Source organism: Dryobates pubescens, chromosome Z (genome assembly GCF_014839835.1).
Source record: "Dryobates pubescens isolate bDryPub1 chromosome Z, bDryPub1.pri, whole genome shotgun sequence".
Lineage (NCBI taxonomy): Eukaryota > Metazoa > Chordata > Aves > Piciformes > Picidae > Dryobates > Dryobates pubescens.
In genome coordinates, this window is record NC_071657.1 from 48,309,684 (window position 1) to 48,327,092 (window position 17,409).

A 17,409-nucleotide genomic window follows, 5' to 3' on the forward strand; every position below is an offset into this window, starting at 1 on the left:
CACCTCACTACCTGACCATCCAGACCACATTTCCTCAGTTTAGCTGCAAGGATGCTGTGGGAGGCAGTGTCAAATGCTTTACTGAAATCAAGATAAACCACCTCCACTGCTCTATGATCACCTATCTACCTGATTATGTCCTCATAAGTGGATAAGTGATGTGGTGTCACCCAGCCACATTACTACAGGTTCTATCCAGTGCAGGTCATCCTCCATTCTGAAAGCACAACTGGGGGAAAAAAACACACAGCTATCCCTAAAATAAAAAGATCCAATACATCGAGAGAGATGTACCCTACTTAGTTTGGAATGTCTTTGACCACATAAATGTTTGGGGGGAAGGGAGAATTGGTAGTGTTACTAAAATGGTTTTAGTGATACAAAAGTGGAGTAACTAAAAGATTTAATTACAAGATGCTATTTACAGGCCTCATATGTCACTTTACCACTCTAAAAGTAAGTATGAACATGTACAACAATACTTTCAGTGTCACTGCATTATTTACAGTGGTGTGTTTTTATAGGGAAAAAAGAAAAGGTAGCCCTGATAAGCATAACTGAAAAGGTAAGCTGCTTTTCATAGAATCATAGAATTCTTAGGGTAGGAAAGGACCTCAAGGATCATCTAGTTCCAACCCTCATGCCAAGGGCTGGGACACCTCACACTAGATCAGGTTGCTCACAGCCACATCCATCCTGGCCTTAAAAACCTCCCTGGGCAATCTGTTCCAGCATCTCACCACCCTCATGGTAAAGAATTTCTTCCTAACATTTAATCTGAATCTACCCATTTCTAGTTTTGTTCCATTCCCCCTAGTCCCATCATTCCTGACACCCTAAAAAGTCCATCCCCAGCTTTCTTGTAGGCCCCGTTAAGATACTGGAAGGCCACAATAAGGTCTCCTCAGAGCCTTCTCTTCTCCAGACTGAATAGCCTCAACTCCCTCAGTGTGTCCTCATAGCAGAGGTGCTCCAGCCCTCGTGACCTTTCTCTGAACATGCTCCTGCACCTCCAGATCTTCCTGTAATAGGGGCTCCAAAACTGGATGCAGTACTCCAGGTGGGGTCTCAGCAGAGCAGAGTAGAGGGGGAGAATCACCTCCCTCAACCTCCTGGCTATGCTTCTCTTGATGCAGCCCAGGATATGATTGGCTTTCTAGGCTGCAAGTGCACACTGGTGGTTCATGTTGAGCTTCTCATCCACCAGCGCCCCCAACACCTTTTCTTCAGGGCTGCTCTCAAGCTACTTGCTGCCCAGCCTATATCACTGCTTGTGATTGCCCCAACCTAGAGGCAGGACCTTGCATTTGGTCTTGTTGAACTTCATGAGGTTGGCTTGTGCCCACCTCTCCAGCCTCTCAAGGTCCCTCTGGATGCCATGCCTTCCCTCTAGCATGTCTGCTGCACCACACAGCTTGGTGTCATCAGCAAACTTGCTGAGGGTGCACTCAATGCCACTGGCCATGTTGAACAAGACTGGTCCCAGTACTGATCCCTGAGGGGCTCCACTTGTCACTGGCCTGCACTTGGACACAGACCCATTGACAGCCACTCTTTGTGTGTGGCCATCAAGCCAGTTCTTTATCCACTGAATAGTTCATCCATCAAACCCATACTGCACCAGCTCGGAGACCAGGATGTGGTGTGGGACAGTGTTGAAGACTTTGCTCAGGTCCACGTAAATGACGTCAGTTGCTCAGCCTTCATCTATTAATGTTGTGACCTTGTCATAGAAGGCCACCAGGTATTTCAGGCAGGGTTTGCCCTTGGTGAAGCTGTCCTGATTGTACCCAATCACCTCTTTGTTACTCTTCTGCCTCAGCAGTGCCTCCAGGAGGATCTGATCCATGATCTTACCAGGCACAGAGGTGAGACTGACTGGCCTATAGTTCCCTGGGTCATCCCTCTTCCCCTTCTTGAAAATGGGAGTTATGTTTCCCCTTTTCCAGTCAGTGGGGACCTCCCCGGCCTGCCAGGACTTTTGGAATATAACAGAGAGCAGTTTAGCAACCTCATCTCCCAGTTCCTTCAGCACCTGTGGGTGTATCCCAGAAGGTCCAATGGACTTGAACACTTTTAGGTTCTTCAGATGGTCATGAACCTGATCTTCAGTCACAATGGGCAGTGCCTTCTTCCAGCCCCTGCCACTATCTTCCATTATTTTGGGAGCGTGGCTGGAGCCCTTGCCAGTGAAGACTGAGGTAATGAAGTCATTGACAATCTCAGCCTTCTCCATGTCACTTGTCACCAGTTCACCTGTTTCCTTTCTGAGGGGCTCACAATTTCCCTAATCTTCTTTTTACCATTAATATACCTACAGAATTTTTTACCGCTCCCCTTGATCTCCCTGTCTAGATTTAATTCTAACTGAGCTTTAGCTTTTCTAACCAGGTCTCTTGCTGCTTGGGCAGCTTCCTTAATATGCCCCCTGTTCCAGCTGTCCTTTCTTCCACTCCTTGTAGAGTTTCTTTTTGTTTGCCAGCGTGCCCAGTAGCTCCTTGCTCATCCAGGCAGGTCTCCTAGCATTCTTTCCTGCTTTCCTCTTTGTGGGTATACTTTGCTGCTGGGCACAGAGAAGGTGATCCTTGAACACTGACCAGCTGTCCTGGGCCCCTCTTCCCTCCAGGGCTTTGTCCCACAATACTCTGGCCAGCAGATCCCTGACGCAAAGTCTGCAAGCCTGAAATCCAGGGTTGTAAGCTTGGGATACATCCTCCTAGTTGCCCTGAGGATCTTCAATTCTATTGCTTCACAGCCACTGCAGCCAAGGTTATCCCTGAGCCTCACATGGGTCACCAGCCCTTCCCTATTGGTGAGAACAAGGTCCAGCATAGCACCTTTACTCATTGGCTCCCCTACCATTTGGAGAGGACAGCTTCTGGATTCTGTCTATCACAGGTGAAATGCCAATACCAGAATAAACAAATTGTGATCCCTAGAGGGCCACTGGACAGCAGTACTGACATTTAGTGGTCTGGCATTGAGCCTTATTTTTTTAAAATCTTAGTGCTTTTATGCTTATGGTGTATGGTAATATGCAAAAGTGTGCAAGACTCTCTGGCCACAGAAACTGTAAGAAAATACACCTTCTTGTTTTTACTAGCTAGTAACTGGTTTTCACTGAATCGAAGAGTCATTAAGATTGGAAGAGACCTCTAAAATCATCAGGTCCAACTGTCAACCCAATACTACCATGACCACCAAGCCATGTCCCAAAATGCCATGACTACATGTTTTTTGAATACCCTCACAAATGGAACACGTCATGTGACTGGCCACCCATCTGGATTTACCTCCATTCACAATTGTTCTCTGGGCTCAGCGATCCTCCCAGCTTTTTAACCCAGATCAAAATAAACACATCTAAGCCATGAGCTGACAGCTTCTTCAGCAGAATGATGTGGGACATGGGGTCAAAGGCTTTACTTAAAGTCCAGGTAGTCAACATCTACAGCCTTTCCCTCATTCACTAGGCAGCTCAACTGGTCATAAAAGGACCTGCCTTTCATGAACCCAACTGATTAGGCCTGATCCCCTGTATGTCCTGCATGTGCCACATGAAAGCTCTCAGGATAAACTATTCCATAATCCTTCCCATCGCTGAGGTCAGGCCGACAGGCCTGCGGTTACCAGGATCCTCCTTCCAGCCCTTCCTGTAGACGGGCATCACATTGGCAAGCCTCCAGTCATCTGGGACCTCCCGTGTTAACCAGGACTGCTGATAGATGATGGAGCATGGCTTGGCAAGATCCTTTGCCAGCTCCCTCAGCACTCACAGGTGGATTCCATCTGGCCCCATAGCCTTGTGAGTGTCCAGATGGCATAGCAGGTCACTAACTGCTTCCTCCTGGATTATGGGGAGTTTATTTTACTCTCCATTCCTATCTTCCAGCTCAGGGGGCAGATTACCCTGAGGTTAACTGGTCAGACTCTTAAAGACTGAGACAAAGAAGGCATTAAATACCTCAGCCTTCCCCTCAACCTTAGTGAGAAACGATCCCCCACCCAATCCAATAAAGGGTTGAGATTCATCTTGGGGCTATTTTTGTTGTTAAAGTATTTGTAAAAACATTTTTTGTTATCTCTTACAACAGTAGCCAGATTGAGTTCTTGATGGTCTTTTGCCTTTCTGATATTCTCTCTGCATGGCCTATTTAAATCCTTATACTCTTCTCATATTGCCTGCCCCTTCTACCAAAGGTGGTAAACTCTCCTATTTTTCCCAAGTCCTGGCAAAAGCTCCTTCTGGCACATGGGGACAGCCTGCCCCTGCACCTCTAAGACTTGCTTCTTGAAAAATGTCTAGCCTTCCTGGGCCCTCAGAATGGTATTGAGGGGGCTCTTTCAACCAGTCTTGAACTGGCTGAAGTCTACCCTCCAACAGTCCATGGCAGCAGTTTTGCAGAGCCCTCTTCACCAAGAATCAAGAACTCTATCATTTCATGGTCACTAAACCCAAGACAGCATTTGACAACCACATCTCCCACCATTCCTTCTCTGCATACAGCAGGTCTCGTAAAGCACCTCCTCTGGTAGGCTCATTTACCAGCTGTGTCAGGAAGTTATCTTTTGAAACCTCATAGATTGTTTCCCCTTTGCTGTGTTTTATTCCCAGCAGATGTCCAGTAAGTTGAAGTCACTCACTGGAACAAGAGCTGGGGATTGTGAGATTTCTGCCAGCCACTTGCAGAATGCTTCATCTGCCTCTTCATCCTGTGCATGAGATCTATAACAGACTCCCAACAGGATATCAGCGTTTTTGGCCTTCCCCTTCATCCTTACCAATAAGCACTTAACCTTGCCCTCACAGTCATTGAGCTCTACACAATCAAAGCACTCCCTACCATACAGTGCCATCTCACCACCTCTTGTTCCCTGTCCATCACTTCTGAAGAGCTTACAGCTATCCATTGCAGCATACCAGCCAAGAGAGTCATCCCACCATGTTTCTGTGATGGTGACTAAATCATAGCTATCCTGCTGCACCGTGGATTCCAGCTCCTCCTGTTTGTTGTCCATGCTGCACGCACTAGTGTAGATGCAGTTGAGCTTGGCTATCCATTGTCCCCTGAACACTGATATGCCATCCCTAAATTCATCTCTAGTTAGCTTGATTTTATCCCCTTCCCTCTTTGAACCTAGTTTAGATCCTTCTCAGTGAACCCTGCCAACTCATGGGCAAGAATCCTTCTCCCTCTTTGAGACAGCTGGACTCTATGTGTTGTCAGGAGACTCAGTGCTGTGTAAAGCTCCCCAGGCCGGGGCGGGGGGAGGGGGGGAATTCTGCTGGTGGCACCAGCTTCTGAGCCACATGTTAATCAAGTGCATTTTCCTGTTCTCTTCCCTGCCACTGAAAGGATTGAGGAAAATATTACCCATGCTTCTGAACCTGCAACCAGTTGCCCCAGTGCCCTGAAGTCTTTTTTAATCACTTTTCAACTTCTGTTCCCAGCCTCAGTATTGCCAACCTGCATTACCAATAGTGTGGAAAAATCAGAGTGCTACACCAGACAATGGAGTTTCCTAGTGATGTCCCTAATCTGGGCCCCAGGAAGGCAGCAGATTTCCCTGGTCAGCACATGGGACCCTCTGTTCACCTCAGAAGAGAACTGCCTACAACAATTACTCTCCTTTCCCTCTTAACAGAAGCAGTCCTAATGACTGACGCATCCTAGGCAACCCCCAGTATAGACTTTCCTCTGGGTCCTTGCATGCTGGTTCAACATGGCCTGCTTCCCACTAACACAGAAGTGAGGAAATGTAACACACAAAAAAACCACTGTTGAGACACAGTTGACACAAAAAGAGTTTAGCATAAGTGAGATAATACAATGCAATGCAAAATTACTTTAGCCTACTGCAGAAAAAGTGCAGCAAAATGCAGAAAGCAGCAGCAGCAGAAGCCAGCAAACTAACTTCCCACCTCTCCACATCCCACCACCATCCCAGAGGAAGAAACCAACATCCCCAAACCCAGAAACTGAAAGCAGCAACTGGAACAAGAAGCCTCTCATGTTATAATCTGAGTTTCAAGCCCCATGATACCTTGGCTCCAACCAGCACTTTCATTTTGAAGCTGGCACAATGGCAGCATGGTATTAAGTACCAGCAGCAAATTGAACTCAGCCCATCACACCTGCTTTCCTGGCTCCCCAGTTCCATACCTGTTGTGCAAACACAACTGGGAGCATGAGAGAGGTCAGGACGGGATTTGCCTGCCTCCCTGAGCAGCAACCTGTTTCCATTCCCCCTTGTCTAATAGGTCTCTTCCTTCTGCCTAGTGGGAAGAGGGGTGGGGATCCTCTGCTTCTTGTGGAGCTTCGATCTGCTGCCTTTGTGTCAGAGTATGGCTCCACCAACCTGTTTCCCCCTCACTCTCTAATACTGCTTAACCTTAAGTGTAATGCCCCAGAAATCCATGAGGAATTAGTCCGGGACCTGCTGAGCCACTTGGACACCCATAAGTCCATGGGACCGGATGGGATCCATCCTAGGGTGCTGAGAGAGCTGGCAGATGAGCTGGCCAAGCCGCTCTCCATCATTTTCCTCCAGTCCTGGCTCATTGGAGAGGTCCCAGATGACTGGAAACTGGCCAATGTGGTCCCCATCCACAAGAAGGGATGGATGGAGGAACCTGGAAACTCCAGGCCAGTCAGCCTGACCTCAGTGCCAGGGAAAGTGATGGAGCAGATTATCCTGGCAGCAATAACTGCGCACCTGAAGGATGGCCAAGGGCTCAGGTCCAGCCAACATGGATTTAGGAAGGGCAGGTCCTGCCTCTCCAACCTGATCTCCTTCTATGATCAGGTGACCTGTCTGGTGGATGTGGGGAGGCCTGTGGATGTAGTCTATCTGGACTTCAGCAAGGCCTTTGACACCGTCCCCCACAGTAAACTGCTGGCTAAGCTGTCAGCTCGTGGTTTGGACTGCAACACTCTGTGCTGGGTTAGGAACTGGCTGGAGGGCCGAGCCCAGAGAGTGGTGGTGAATGGTGCCACATCCAGCTGGCGGCCAGTCACCAGTGGCGTCCCTCAGGGATCAGTGCTGGGCCCCATCCTCTTTAACATCTTCATTGATGATATGGATGAGGGGGTTGAGTCAGTCATCAGCAAGTTTGCAGATGACACCAAGTTAGGAACAGATGTTAGTCAGTTAGAGGGTAGAAAGGCTCTACAGAGGGACCTTGACTGACTGGACAGATGGGCAGAGTCCAATGGAATGGCATTTAATAAGTCCAAGTGCCAGGTGCTGCACTTTGGCCACGGCAACCCCATGCAGAGCTACAGGCTGGGGTCAGAGTGGCTGGAGAGCTGCCATACAGAGAGGGACCTGGGGGTGCTGATTGACACCCACCTAAACATGAGCCAGCAGTGTGCCCAGGTGGCCAAGAGGGCCAATGGCATCCTGGCCTGTATTAGGAATAGTGTGGCCAGCAGGAGCAGGGAGGTCATTGTGCCCCTGTACTCTGCATTGGTTAGGCCACACCTTGAGTCCTGTGTCCAGTTCTGGGCCCCTCAGTTTAGGAAGGACATCAAGACACTTGAACGTGTCCAGAGAAGGGCAACAAGGCTGGTGAGAGGCCTTGAGCACAAGCCCTATGAGGAGAGGCTGAGGGAGCTGGGATTGTTTAGCCTGGAGAAGAGAAGGATCAGAGGTGACCTCATTGCCCTCTACAACTACCTGAAAGGTGGTTGTAGACAGGAGGGGGTTGGTCTCTTCTCCCAGGCAACCAGCACCAGAACAAGGGGACACAGTCTCAAGCTGTGCCAGGGGAGGTTTAGACTCGAGGTGAGGAAAAAGTTCTTCACTGAGCGAGTCATTCGTCATTGGAATGTGCTGCCCAGGGAGGTGGTGGAGTCGCCGTCCCTGGAGGTGTTCAAGGGGAGATTGGACATGGCACTTGGTGCCATGGTCTAGTTGTGAGGTCTGTTGGAACAGGTTGGACTTGATGATCCTTGGGGTCTCTTCCAACCTTAGTTACTGTGATACTGTGATACTTAAAAGGCAGTATATAACCTTTTCATTTCCTCTTTCATGTCTGCCACCAGGCTGGGTACATCATTCACCTGGTCACACTGCAGACAGGTATTGTCACTGCTGTCCTCCACTACAACATACAGACTCAGGCAATGCTTGCAGCTGGAATCCTGCAAGGTCTTACCCCATACTGTTTCTCATCTTTGACGCTTGAAAGCATAGGTTTTGAAAGGCTCATAGAATTTTCTTCCTAAACACTGGCAAGCCAGCTTCCTTCAATGGCTGAGCTTTGAGGGACACCTTGTTGGGTTACAGAGAATCATAGATTCCAAGAATCCTTTATATACAAAACCAGGTGTTACCAGCAACACCATTTTATTCTACTACTTACTGGGTCCTTAATCATTATTCTGTCATGAAAATAGAACTAGAAACTAGAAACATAATGACACTATGGATTCAAAAGTTCTTATCCTATTATAGCTATTTTTCCAAATATACACTTCTACACATCTAAAGAAAAAATATCAACACCACTGCCTTCCACGTCTTTCCTGTGTTTTAACTACAGACATGGCTATCAAAGACATTTGGTGGGTTACAGGTTGCATTAATTGCACTGAGTTTTGATACAAGTGCAAGACACCACAGCCTTTACCTAATTCACCTACCTTGCTGTAAAAGCAAGGCTTCCAAACAAACAAAAAGGCAACACAAGAAAATACTTTTTTTCTCCCTAGAGGAGGTTTTCCTTTTCCTATTTAGCAAACATTTTTTCTGTTAAAATTAACATTTTTTTAACAGTTACAGGATTTCTCCCTTGTAACATGTTTTTACACACCAGAACAAAACCATTCTCTTATTCTAAGTGGTTACTATAAAAAATGGGGACAGATTAATAAATATCTACGTAATAATTTTATTTTTTTTTAAAGCAACAATCACTAGGTAAAACTCAGAGGGCACTTCCTATGGGACTGTGCACAACCTGAATAAATAATTTGTGTGAGGCTAAGGAACAGACACAGCAACATTTTCAAAATGGCACACTACCAGATCAAGAGGACTGCACTCCTGCTAAAACAGGCAAGGACAAAAGATATGTATTTTAAGCTCTATCAACTCTCCAAACATGGAGACTATGGACAAAGAAATATCTATGGACAAGTATCTACAAAGTGCCTTGTCTATTGCTGTGATATGGCCTCTCTGGAAATGTCGCCTCTACAGGAAAAGAGTGAAATTGCTTTCTGATTACATCATTCATTTGACCTACAGCAACAGCTGTAAAGCAGTTCCTAGTAACATCCATAGATCCTATCTTGGAGTCACACTGAACAGTACTGGCTGGGGACAGAAACAACAGCAGGTGTCACTCTACTAAAACTTAGAAGTTTTGCAATCTAACATTTTAATCATAAACCCATAAAGACCATTCTGAAAAGCCCTAACTTCTCTAATTTCCAGTATAAATTACTCATAGTGCAGTGCAGTTAAGAGCTTTCAGTACAAACTGACAGTCTTTAGTTTGCAGTTGCACATGTACCAACTGGAAAAATTAAAGAAATCTCAACCAAGGATCCCTGCAGAGAAAATGACTGGAAGGAAGCATGGAACACTGGTTGAAGGACAAAGTCATGAAGAAAAGGATGTGAGCCATGAGGTACCGTTAGGTTGGTGTCTGACAGCAGAAAAATCATTCACCTCATCCCAGAAAGAAACTAACACCTCGATGGGATTAGTTCCTTAACCTGCTTGTAATGAACACTGTGAATTTTGGATGGAAAATACAGTCAGTTGCTATTTTCTGTCTGCTAAAATGATGTCCTAAAGTGATGAGACCCACAATGAAACAAGCTCTACAACAAAACACAAAATCTTGTAAAATTAAAGCCCACTTATACTAATTATATGTTTCCTGTAAAATTTAATTAAGACTGTTAAAATAATTAAATATTTAAATCCTATATATTCCTGTAAACAATGGCACTCGGTAATACCTAAAAGACTCTTTGAAGACATTCTGTAACTTGTGGTACGTTTTCCCTTATTTCCTATAGAAATAAGGCTACAACATTCATCTGTGGGCACATCTGTGATCCAACAGAGCAGTGATCTTGCAGGTAAATGCCTCGTTGGCTCAAAATGCAATACTTAAAAGACAGTCAAGTCTCATGAAAAACAAGCAATCCGACAGCAGAAGTCCAGGGACCCTGAGGACTCCAAAAAACAAAGGCTTGCATGTTCAAAGTCAGTCACAAATTAGAAATCCAGAAGAAATTAGAATGTCTTCTTCCCAGACTGACACTAAAGGGCAAAAAAGGGAAACTGGAACATGGGATGACAAAAAAAATAAAAAAAGAGGAGGTAACATTTTGTTGAACCATCTAAGTGTACACATTGTGCTGTGTAGATTACAACACTACCAGCTGGTACTCCAACACAACCTGACCTGCATTAGAAAACATGCCTAGATGTTTCTAAGGGAAAACATCTCAGGAACCCAGCAGTCCTGTAGTGAGAGTTGACAGATACAAGTCTTTTCCAGAAGACAGGCCTAATATAAGTTCCAGAGAATACAGCTGTGTTTCAGTGCATGCTCTGCTCACTGTCTATGCAATTCAGTTGAGAAGGCGAGAATGTTCAGCACCATCCTGAAGACTGGTGCAGTACTGCACACTGCCAATGTTCCACAATACACTAAAGTTCTGTAAGAGGTGACTCGGACCTTTCTTTTGTGAGAAAAGCAGCACAGGAGGAAGACAGGGAGATTGGAGTAGATGATCTGTAAGGTCCCTTCCAACAGAGGTTATTCTATGATTATGTGATTTCATCAATCCTTTTACTGGCAACGATTTAATATGATTAAACTACAAGATGTGAGGGTACTTAAATGTAATGTTTAAAGAATACTTCAGAAATACATTTTTCAGAGTGCAAAGATCTCTAAGCCCAAAATCTGAGTCAAATACAGCAGTTCTCTGATTAAGTTTCAGGTGGCAGTCACAAATAACAAGGCCTCATTTCCTCTATTCCACACCACTTTTTATCTGAAATATGTAAAGGAATGTGAGTGACTTAACAATAGTGCATTGTCATTGTAGAATAATAATTTTAGACTGCAGTCAGTCATCACAGTTTTACACTATGGAACCACGCTGTTCACTTAGTGTCTGTATAAAGTCCTTTAATACTGTTCAAAATCTGTCACTAACTGCTCATTGGTGTTTAGGGTTAGAATACAGACATCTAAAATTTATGCCCAGATGGTACCATATTACTGTTACTCTACTGAGTCTTACCAAAGCATGACACTGAAAAAGTAACTGCTGCCCTATATAATTATTAAAATAAGCAACTTCCAGCTTACAGCTTTAATGTTCTAAAACAAAAACAAAACAAACCCAACACACCAAAGAGAATCATTAGCAACTGCTGGACCAAATTAAACAATCAATTCCTGGAATGTTTAAATAAAGTGATTTATTCCTTATAAGTGAAGATAATAACTAGCACGGTATGGAGGGTGTTATTTTTTACTTCAAGGATATACTAAAATTGCCAGACAACCTGAAATTGGTTAGGAAATACTGAAATACTCCATTAAATATTTACAAGAAAATAAAATCAGAAGTTTGCAGAACCATACCTGTGCCCTTGCATGAACTTCCTCAAGGAGACCCAAGTACTGCTGCTCCAGATACTTTTTTTGTTTCTGCCAACAGCTTTCCTGTGCTTTCAGCTGTTCAGCCATTTTGCTGAAAGCATCTTCCCGGCTCTGCTGCAGCTCCTTCATGGTATCAGACTTGTTCTTACAAAGATATTCCAGGTGACAGATCTGTGTGACAAGTATTTTTTTTTAAATTATTTTAACTCTCAAAACAGCCTTTTACTTTAATTGCACACAGTAATTTAAGAATAAACAACTCCTGCATAGTAGATAAACTTCAATTTCTTCAACATGTTTATTAAAACTAAGTAAAAGCCTTTCACAACAGATTGGTTACTTGAATCTTTCAACAAAAGTGACATATTTTGGAGTAACAAATTTTCCTTGGTTTCAGCTTTGCCATCCAAATACCATTTTGCTGTTGCCTTCTTTGCTGGGAACCGGAACTGGACGCTTCTCATATTCTGAGAGAAGTGCATTAAATTCTGTGCTGCTAAATCAGCCAGCCTTTTAGCAGTTTGCAAGGAATGCAAGTAGTAATGAAAAAAACAGTCCAAATTTTTTGTTTGTTTCATTTGTTTGATTGTTTTATTGGACAGCCAAGGCATTCCATACATTATTACATACTAAAATTCTTCCAGGAAATTTTAGAGACCAGAATGTTTCTATTACAAGTAGCTCATTAGTTTATATGCTTTCAACAAGCACAATGGGATCCACACCAGTTTAACTTTGCAGTTCCCATGCAAACTAAATGGAGGAATGAATCAAGTTAACAATGACCGCTAAATACACATCCCTACACTTTGTTACTAAAGAGTGTCAGCATGATACTCTGTAAACAAAGCACATGAAACTGTGGGAGAAAAATTTTGTTCTCAGAAAGTAGGTACAACACAGGTAACAACACTGCCCCAAATACCCGAAAAGCTGGCAAATACGTGAAAGAGCCCTAAAGACTTCAAAATCAATCTCAGTAACAACATAAAATTCAAAAGTAAGAAACACATTAGCCCCCCAACACCGCCTACAAAGTTCAGTCTCAGGGTAAAAACAATTCACTGCAACCAGCCCCGTTCCTTACTCAGACCAGAAAAGTGGTCACAATTCCAGCAGATGAGAAATGTCTGGAAGAGCTTTTCCCTTCCTATGCCTTAGCAACAAAGTGTCAGGGCAGCTAAGACCTGGAATCACTCTGCTAGACTGTAGGACTGCCTTGATCAGTGTAGCAGGAATACAAACTGAAAACAAAGAGTGGCATATGTTAGTCTGTGGAGCCACATTAAGTTATTTAAAAAGAGGTCTTTTCATTCCTAAAAACACAAGGATTTGTGGGGAGAAGGGCCACAGGAATTTATTCACATTAAAAGTCTTCACATCAAGATCACTAAAGTCAGCTTCCCCCTTAAACAAATATTGACACATTTTATAAAAATAAGTATTTCTGAATATGAATTTCATAATCCAAAAGTTACAATTAAACCAAAAAAAACCACACTGGCATTTTCTCTCAGACAGTATTCTCTGAATCATAAACACATAATTTAAAGATGATGTTCCTGAAGTAAGTGCATTTTGTTTCTGTTTTATGCTAAAATAAAGACTTGCTTTATTAGTGTAAACGACTAAGCTCTTTGAATTGCTTCATCAGTAAGATTAATTTATTTTCTTTTAATTAGGTCCCTGTGGCTAATATTGGATAGTACTATTAGCATGTCCTGCACAAAAAGTGGAGCTTAGAGACTTCATACAGACTTCAGTCACATTTACATGCCCACAGCAATGGCATCAAACTGAGTTGTAGACAAGCCATAATTAATGGTATTGAATTATTAACATCCAAATTCTTTTTGAAATAAGATGAATGTCAGTCCTTTTTAATGCTACTGTGATGTGGACAAATGTCACTGAATTTAATAGAAGTAGCTGGTGCCTAAGGACACTTACCTTCTCATTAGCCCTGTTGAGGTCTAAGATCAGGGCATCGACATTCTCCTGTAAAACTGCACAAAGCTCACACCAAGTGAATCTATCTAAGATGCCTTCTGGTTGTTTTATAAGCACACAGCCTGCTACCAAACGCTGGTATAAGCTATGGAGGAAGGTTAGCTTCTCCTGAGACAGACAGAAAGAAAAAGTATATGTTGTATGTGAACAGCATTAAAATCTAAAGAGATGCATCATATGTGTAGAAATGCAATCTGCATGCAGCTGAAAAAAATTACACAAAGCTCCTTCTCAAATATTTTCAAAATTTGTCAGTTCCTTGTTAATATTTGCAGTCACACATTAAACCTAGAGTAAGAAAACAGGTTTTGCAAGATTTGTCTAATTAGAGATTGTATATAAAGTCCAGTCAAGCAGTGGTCACAACCATGACCTGATACAGATAAAAATTTCCATGCTGTTAGTAGATGCAGTTTCATCACTCATGCTAAACACCTTCAGGTACCTTCTAGCTGTACCCACTTCCAGTAGCTGCATAGCACACAGAAAATTGTGATTGGCTTGGCCGCACAACACACTGTTTATACAACTATCACTCTAATGTCTTTTAAAAATCTGGTTTGTGTGGATTATGTATGAATAGCTAGACACAACAGGCTTACTGCTTCATAGTTAAAATTCCAAAAGGCATGCCTCATTCATTTACACTGATTTTAGTCAGCAGTATAATAAATGGATGCGAGTTATAATGGCACGAAACAGAGATTCTACCCTTTATCCTTTTACTTCATATACACAACTTAGCAACTTCGATTAAGACAAGAGAAAGCTGTACCTCAAAAGCCACAAAAAATGGTTTATTCAAAGTCATTAAAACCACTGTAAAGGCTACCATTATTTTCCAGGAGCCTTGGATGACATTTTACATTAAGCAATTGTGGATGAGATAGGGAACTATGGTTTCTCTGACCTCTTTCCATGTGATATTTAGATGCATTTTCTCACAATTATTTAATGGTATTTTAGGCATTAAAAAAATTTTAGTTTTGTTAACTTTGTTTCTAGCAGATGTCCTAATTCCCCAAGGAAAATCCAATGTGCCACTATCATTACATTTTTTATTAAGTTGTGATAAGCTAAGGACAATAATTATCCATTGGGCCTGAAGAAAGGGATCCCAAGACCTAAAAAATCAATTCACACATATTGAATGCAACCACAGTGTTGTAGACATGTTGACTTTACAACATAGTTAAGCTTCTAGTTTCCTTCACTTTAATCATTATCTGATGTGTATAACAATTCCAGCTGCTTCATGTGGACACTAAATACCAGACTGTAAAAGAGGTGGAAAGAAAGTTTTCATTTTGCTCAGACGGAATCCATGTCCAAATTTGTGGAAGTAATGAGCTCAATGTGCACAGCTGTGATTAAGAATATCATTGCTATTGTTACTAGAGAACTACATTATTGGGAGGAAAAAGAAACAGAATTAACATTTGTAAACAAATATAAGGAGAAAGACAATTGTTCTGAACTAAGACTTCAGAAAGTAAATCTCACATATAACACACCACAACGAGCTTACAAGTCACAAGTAAGAATTTATAGGTTTTGTGGCATGCAGACAAAACTACCTCAATTCCACATTTACTGTATGTCGTTATGTGAATCAGTAATTCACAACATATGATCATGATACTATTTTGTTCAAACGGTAAAATATTCTTGCTAAATTTTAATAGCTCTTTAAAAAAACCTCTTTAACTCAGTTGTTCAAAAATTCAAAATACTGGAAGGATTAAGCTATTCTGATACAAAAGGAAGGCGAACCAATATGTTGTAAGATCTTGTAGTTATTAAATACATATTTCAAAATAGGTATCTTAAAATCTTATTTTGAGATAAATCTGTTAAGACTAAGAGTAACCATCAGGTGTATGTAAATGTATAAAGCTGAGATTAAATAAAGACTGTTTTTGACAGTCATCTTGTCTCTGGTAATACCTCCATATCCTTTTGGTAAGCCCTGGTAAGCTGCCGGATTTCATTTTCAGATTCCATGGCACGTACTTTCTCCTTTGCCCAGCACTGCTGTACATTCTGGAGTTCCATTTTTAAAGTTCCTATTAAAGTCTCTCTGTCTGCACACTTAGTGTGCAGATGATTTAACTCTTTATTGCCATCAGCCAGGTTATCCTGAGCTTCCTGTTGAACAGAGGCATGGGATAGAAAGGCTGGTAAGAATTTTACTCTATAAAATGTTACCTTAGTCCAGCTCAGCAGTCCAGTGCTCAGCATCTGAACAAGTAAGCCATGTGTTCAGAAGACCCCAGGATAAACTGACTGCATCTTCTTAATAACAGAATTTCAAAACTGACAATAGTCATTCTCCAGAGCTTGTAAATAGATGGCATCAAAAATCCTCCTCCGCAAGTTAAAAGCTCCATGATGCACTGAGCTTCAGAATCAACTCTACACCCACAATTATGCTGTAGAAAGCTGTCCTCTACAGACTAGAGTGCTCTCAGCTAGTGAAAAGATACATTATTTTCCTAAGTTAACCTCTGGTCTGTGACTGCTGACCCAACATGCAATACTAACAGATGCTGTTAACCATTGTATTCTTTATCCACATGATTTAAAAAACAAGGACTCTTTGGGGGTTTGGCCATGGGAAGAAACTAATAATCAGATATGGTCATAAATGCAATCATTATGTTACCAGAACCAAATCTCACAAGATAAACAAAGAATTTAATGCATTACCCACTTTCAGCTGAAAGATTGCTGAGATGTAGTGGACAGATACACGTGCTTTTCTCTCCTACAAGCTCTGGATTTACAGCACTGCTAAAGTTTGCTAAAGGTCAAGCTGAAAGCATTGTTTGTTTCTCATAGAGTCATAGCCACTTATTTAGGAAAGACAGTAGAAAGATACTCTCTAATTCACCAATGACAATTTTTATTCTTCTTAATGAAAATATAAAAAGATTAAAGCATAGTTAAATTTCTAATAGGAGTGTCTTCAGACCAGATCTAGTTTTCACTCATATGTGATTTTATAACAAAAAATATAAAGATATCAGAAACTGGTGTACTTCATAAAAACAACATGATCTGTGTAGCAAACTCATTTTTTGCATAAAGAATACAAGTGTCTGTTGCAATGGTTTGTAAAATTTTTAGATACCTTACAAAAGTGTGGCAATAGAAGAAGAAATCTCAAGTCTTCAGATCTGACAACAGGAGATCATGTGCAAGTATAAATTAATATGAAGATTCAGTGAATTTAGAAGTATCTGTGACTAAACTGAAGGGATAAAGCAGTATAGTCCCTGCAAAAGGATCTGAGAAACACTGGGAGTAGAGACATTATATTTTGGCAGTAATATAATACACTGCCAGTTGGGAGACTTAGTTCAACCATGACCTCAGGACATCCTCACTCTCTTGGTAACCAGACAGGACATTACAGAAGTGGTGTGTCAGACAAGAAACAGAGACACACAAAAAATTGTTTTCAGAAACTAAAGAAAAGAGTTCTCAAGTGGTTTTATCAGTTAAGAATTTTCAGGCTGCACATACTACAGCTGTTGAGGATGGCCTGATGCCTCATACGTATGCATTAATTTGTGTGATCAATACAAACAAAATGAAGAAAAGACATATTTAATAGAATATGTTCTGATATGAGAAAAAGTAATTTCTCTTCTCCTTTTATTGGGAAAAAGTTTTTTAAAACATTACTGATGCTCATTCCAATAGATAACAATTTCCAAAGCAATAAATCTATTTAACATTATTTATTACGT

The 17,409-nt window shown here is 42.0% G+C and overlaps 1 protein-coding gene across 1 annotated transcript in view; it reads right to left on the reverse strand.

The window, feature by feature from the left end:
* CCDC171 (coiled-coil domain containing 171) overlaps nt 1–17,409 on the reverse strand; it is a 215,909-nt gene that overhangs the window by 119,973 nt on the left and 78,527 nt on the right. Inside the window, 3 exon segments of the mRNA XM_054178071.1 lie at nt 11,627–11,815; nt 13,595–13,762; nt 15,602–15,802. Of these exon segments, the coding sequence (XP_054034046.1) occupies nt 11,627–11,815; nt 13,595–13,762; nt 15,602–15,802 (558 nt within the window).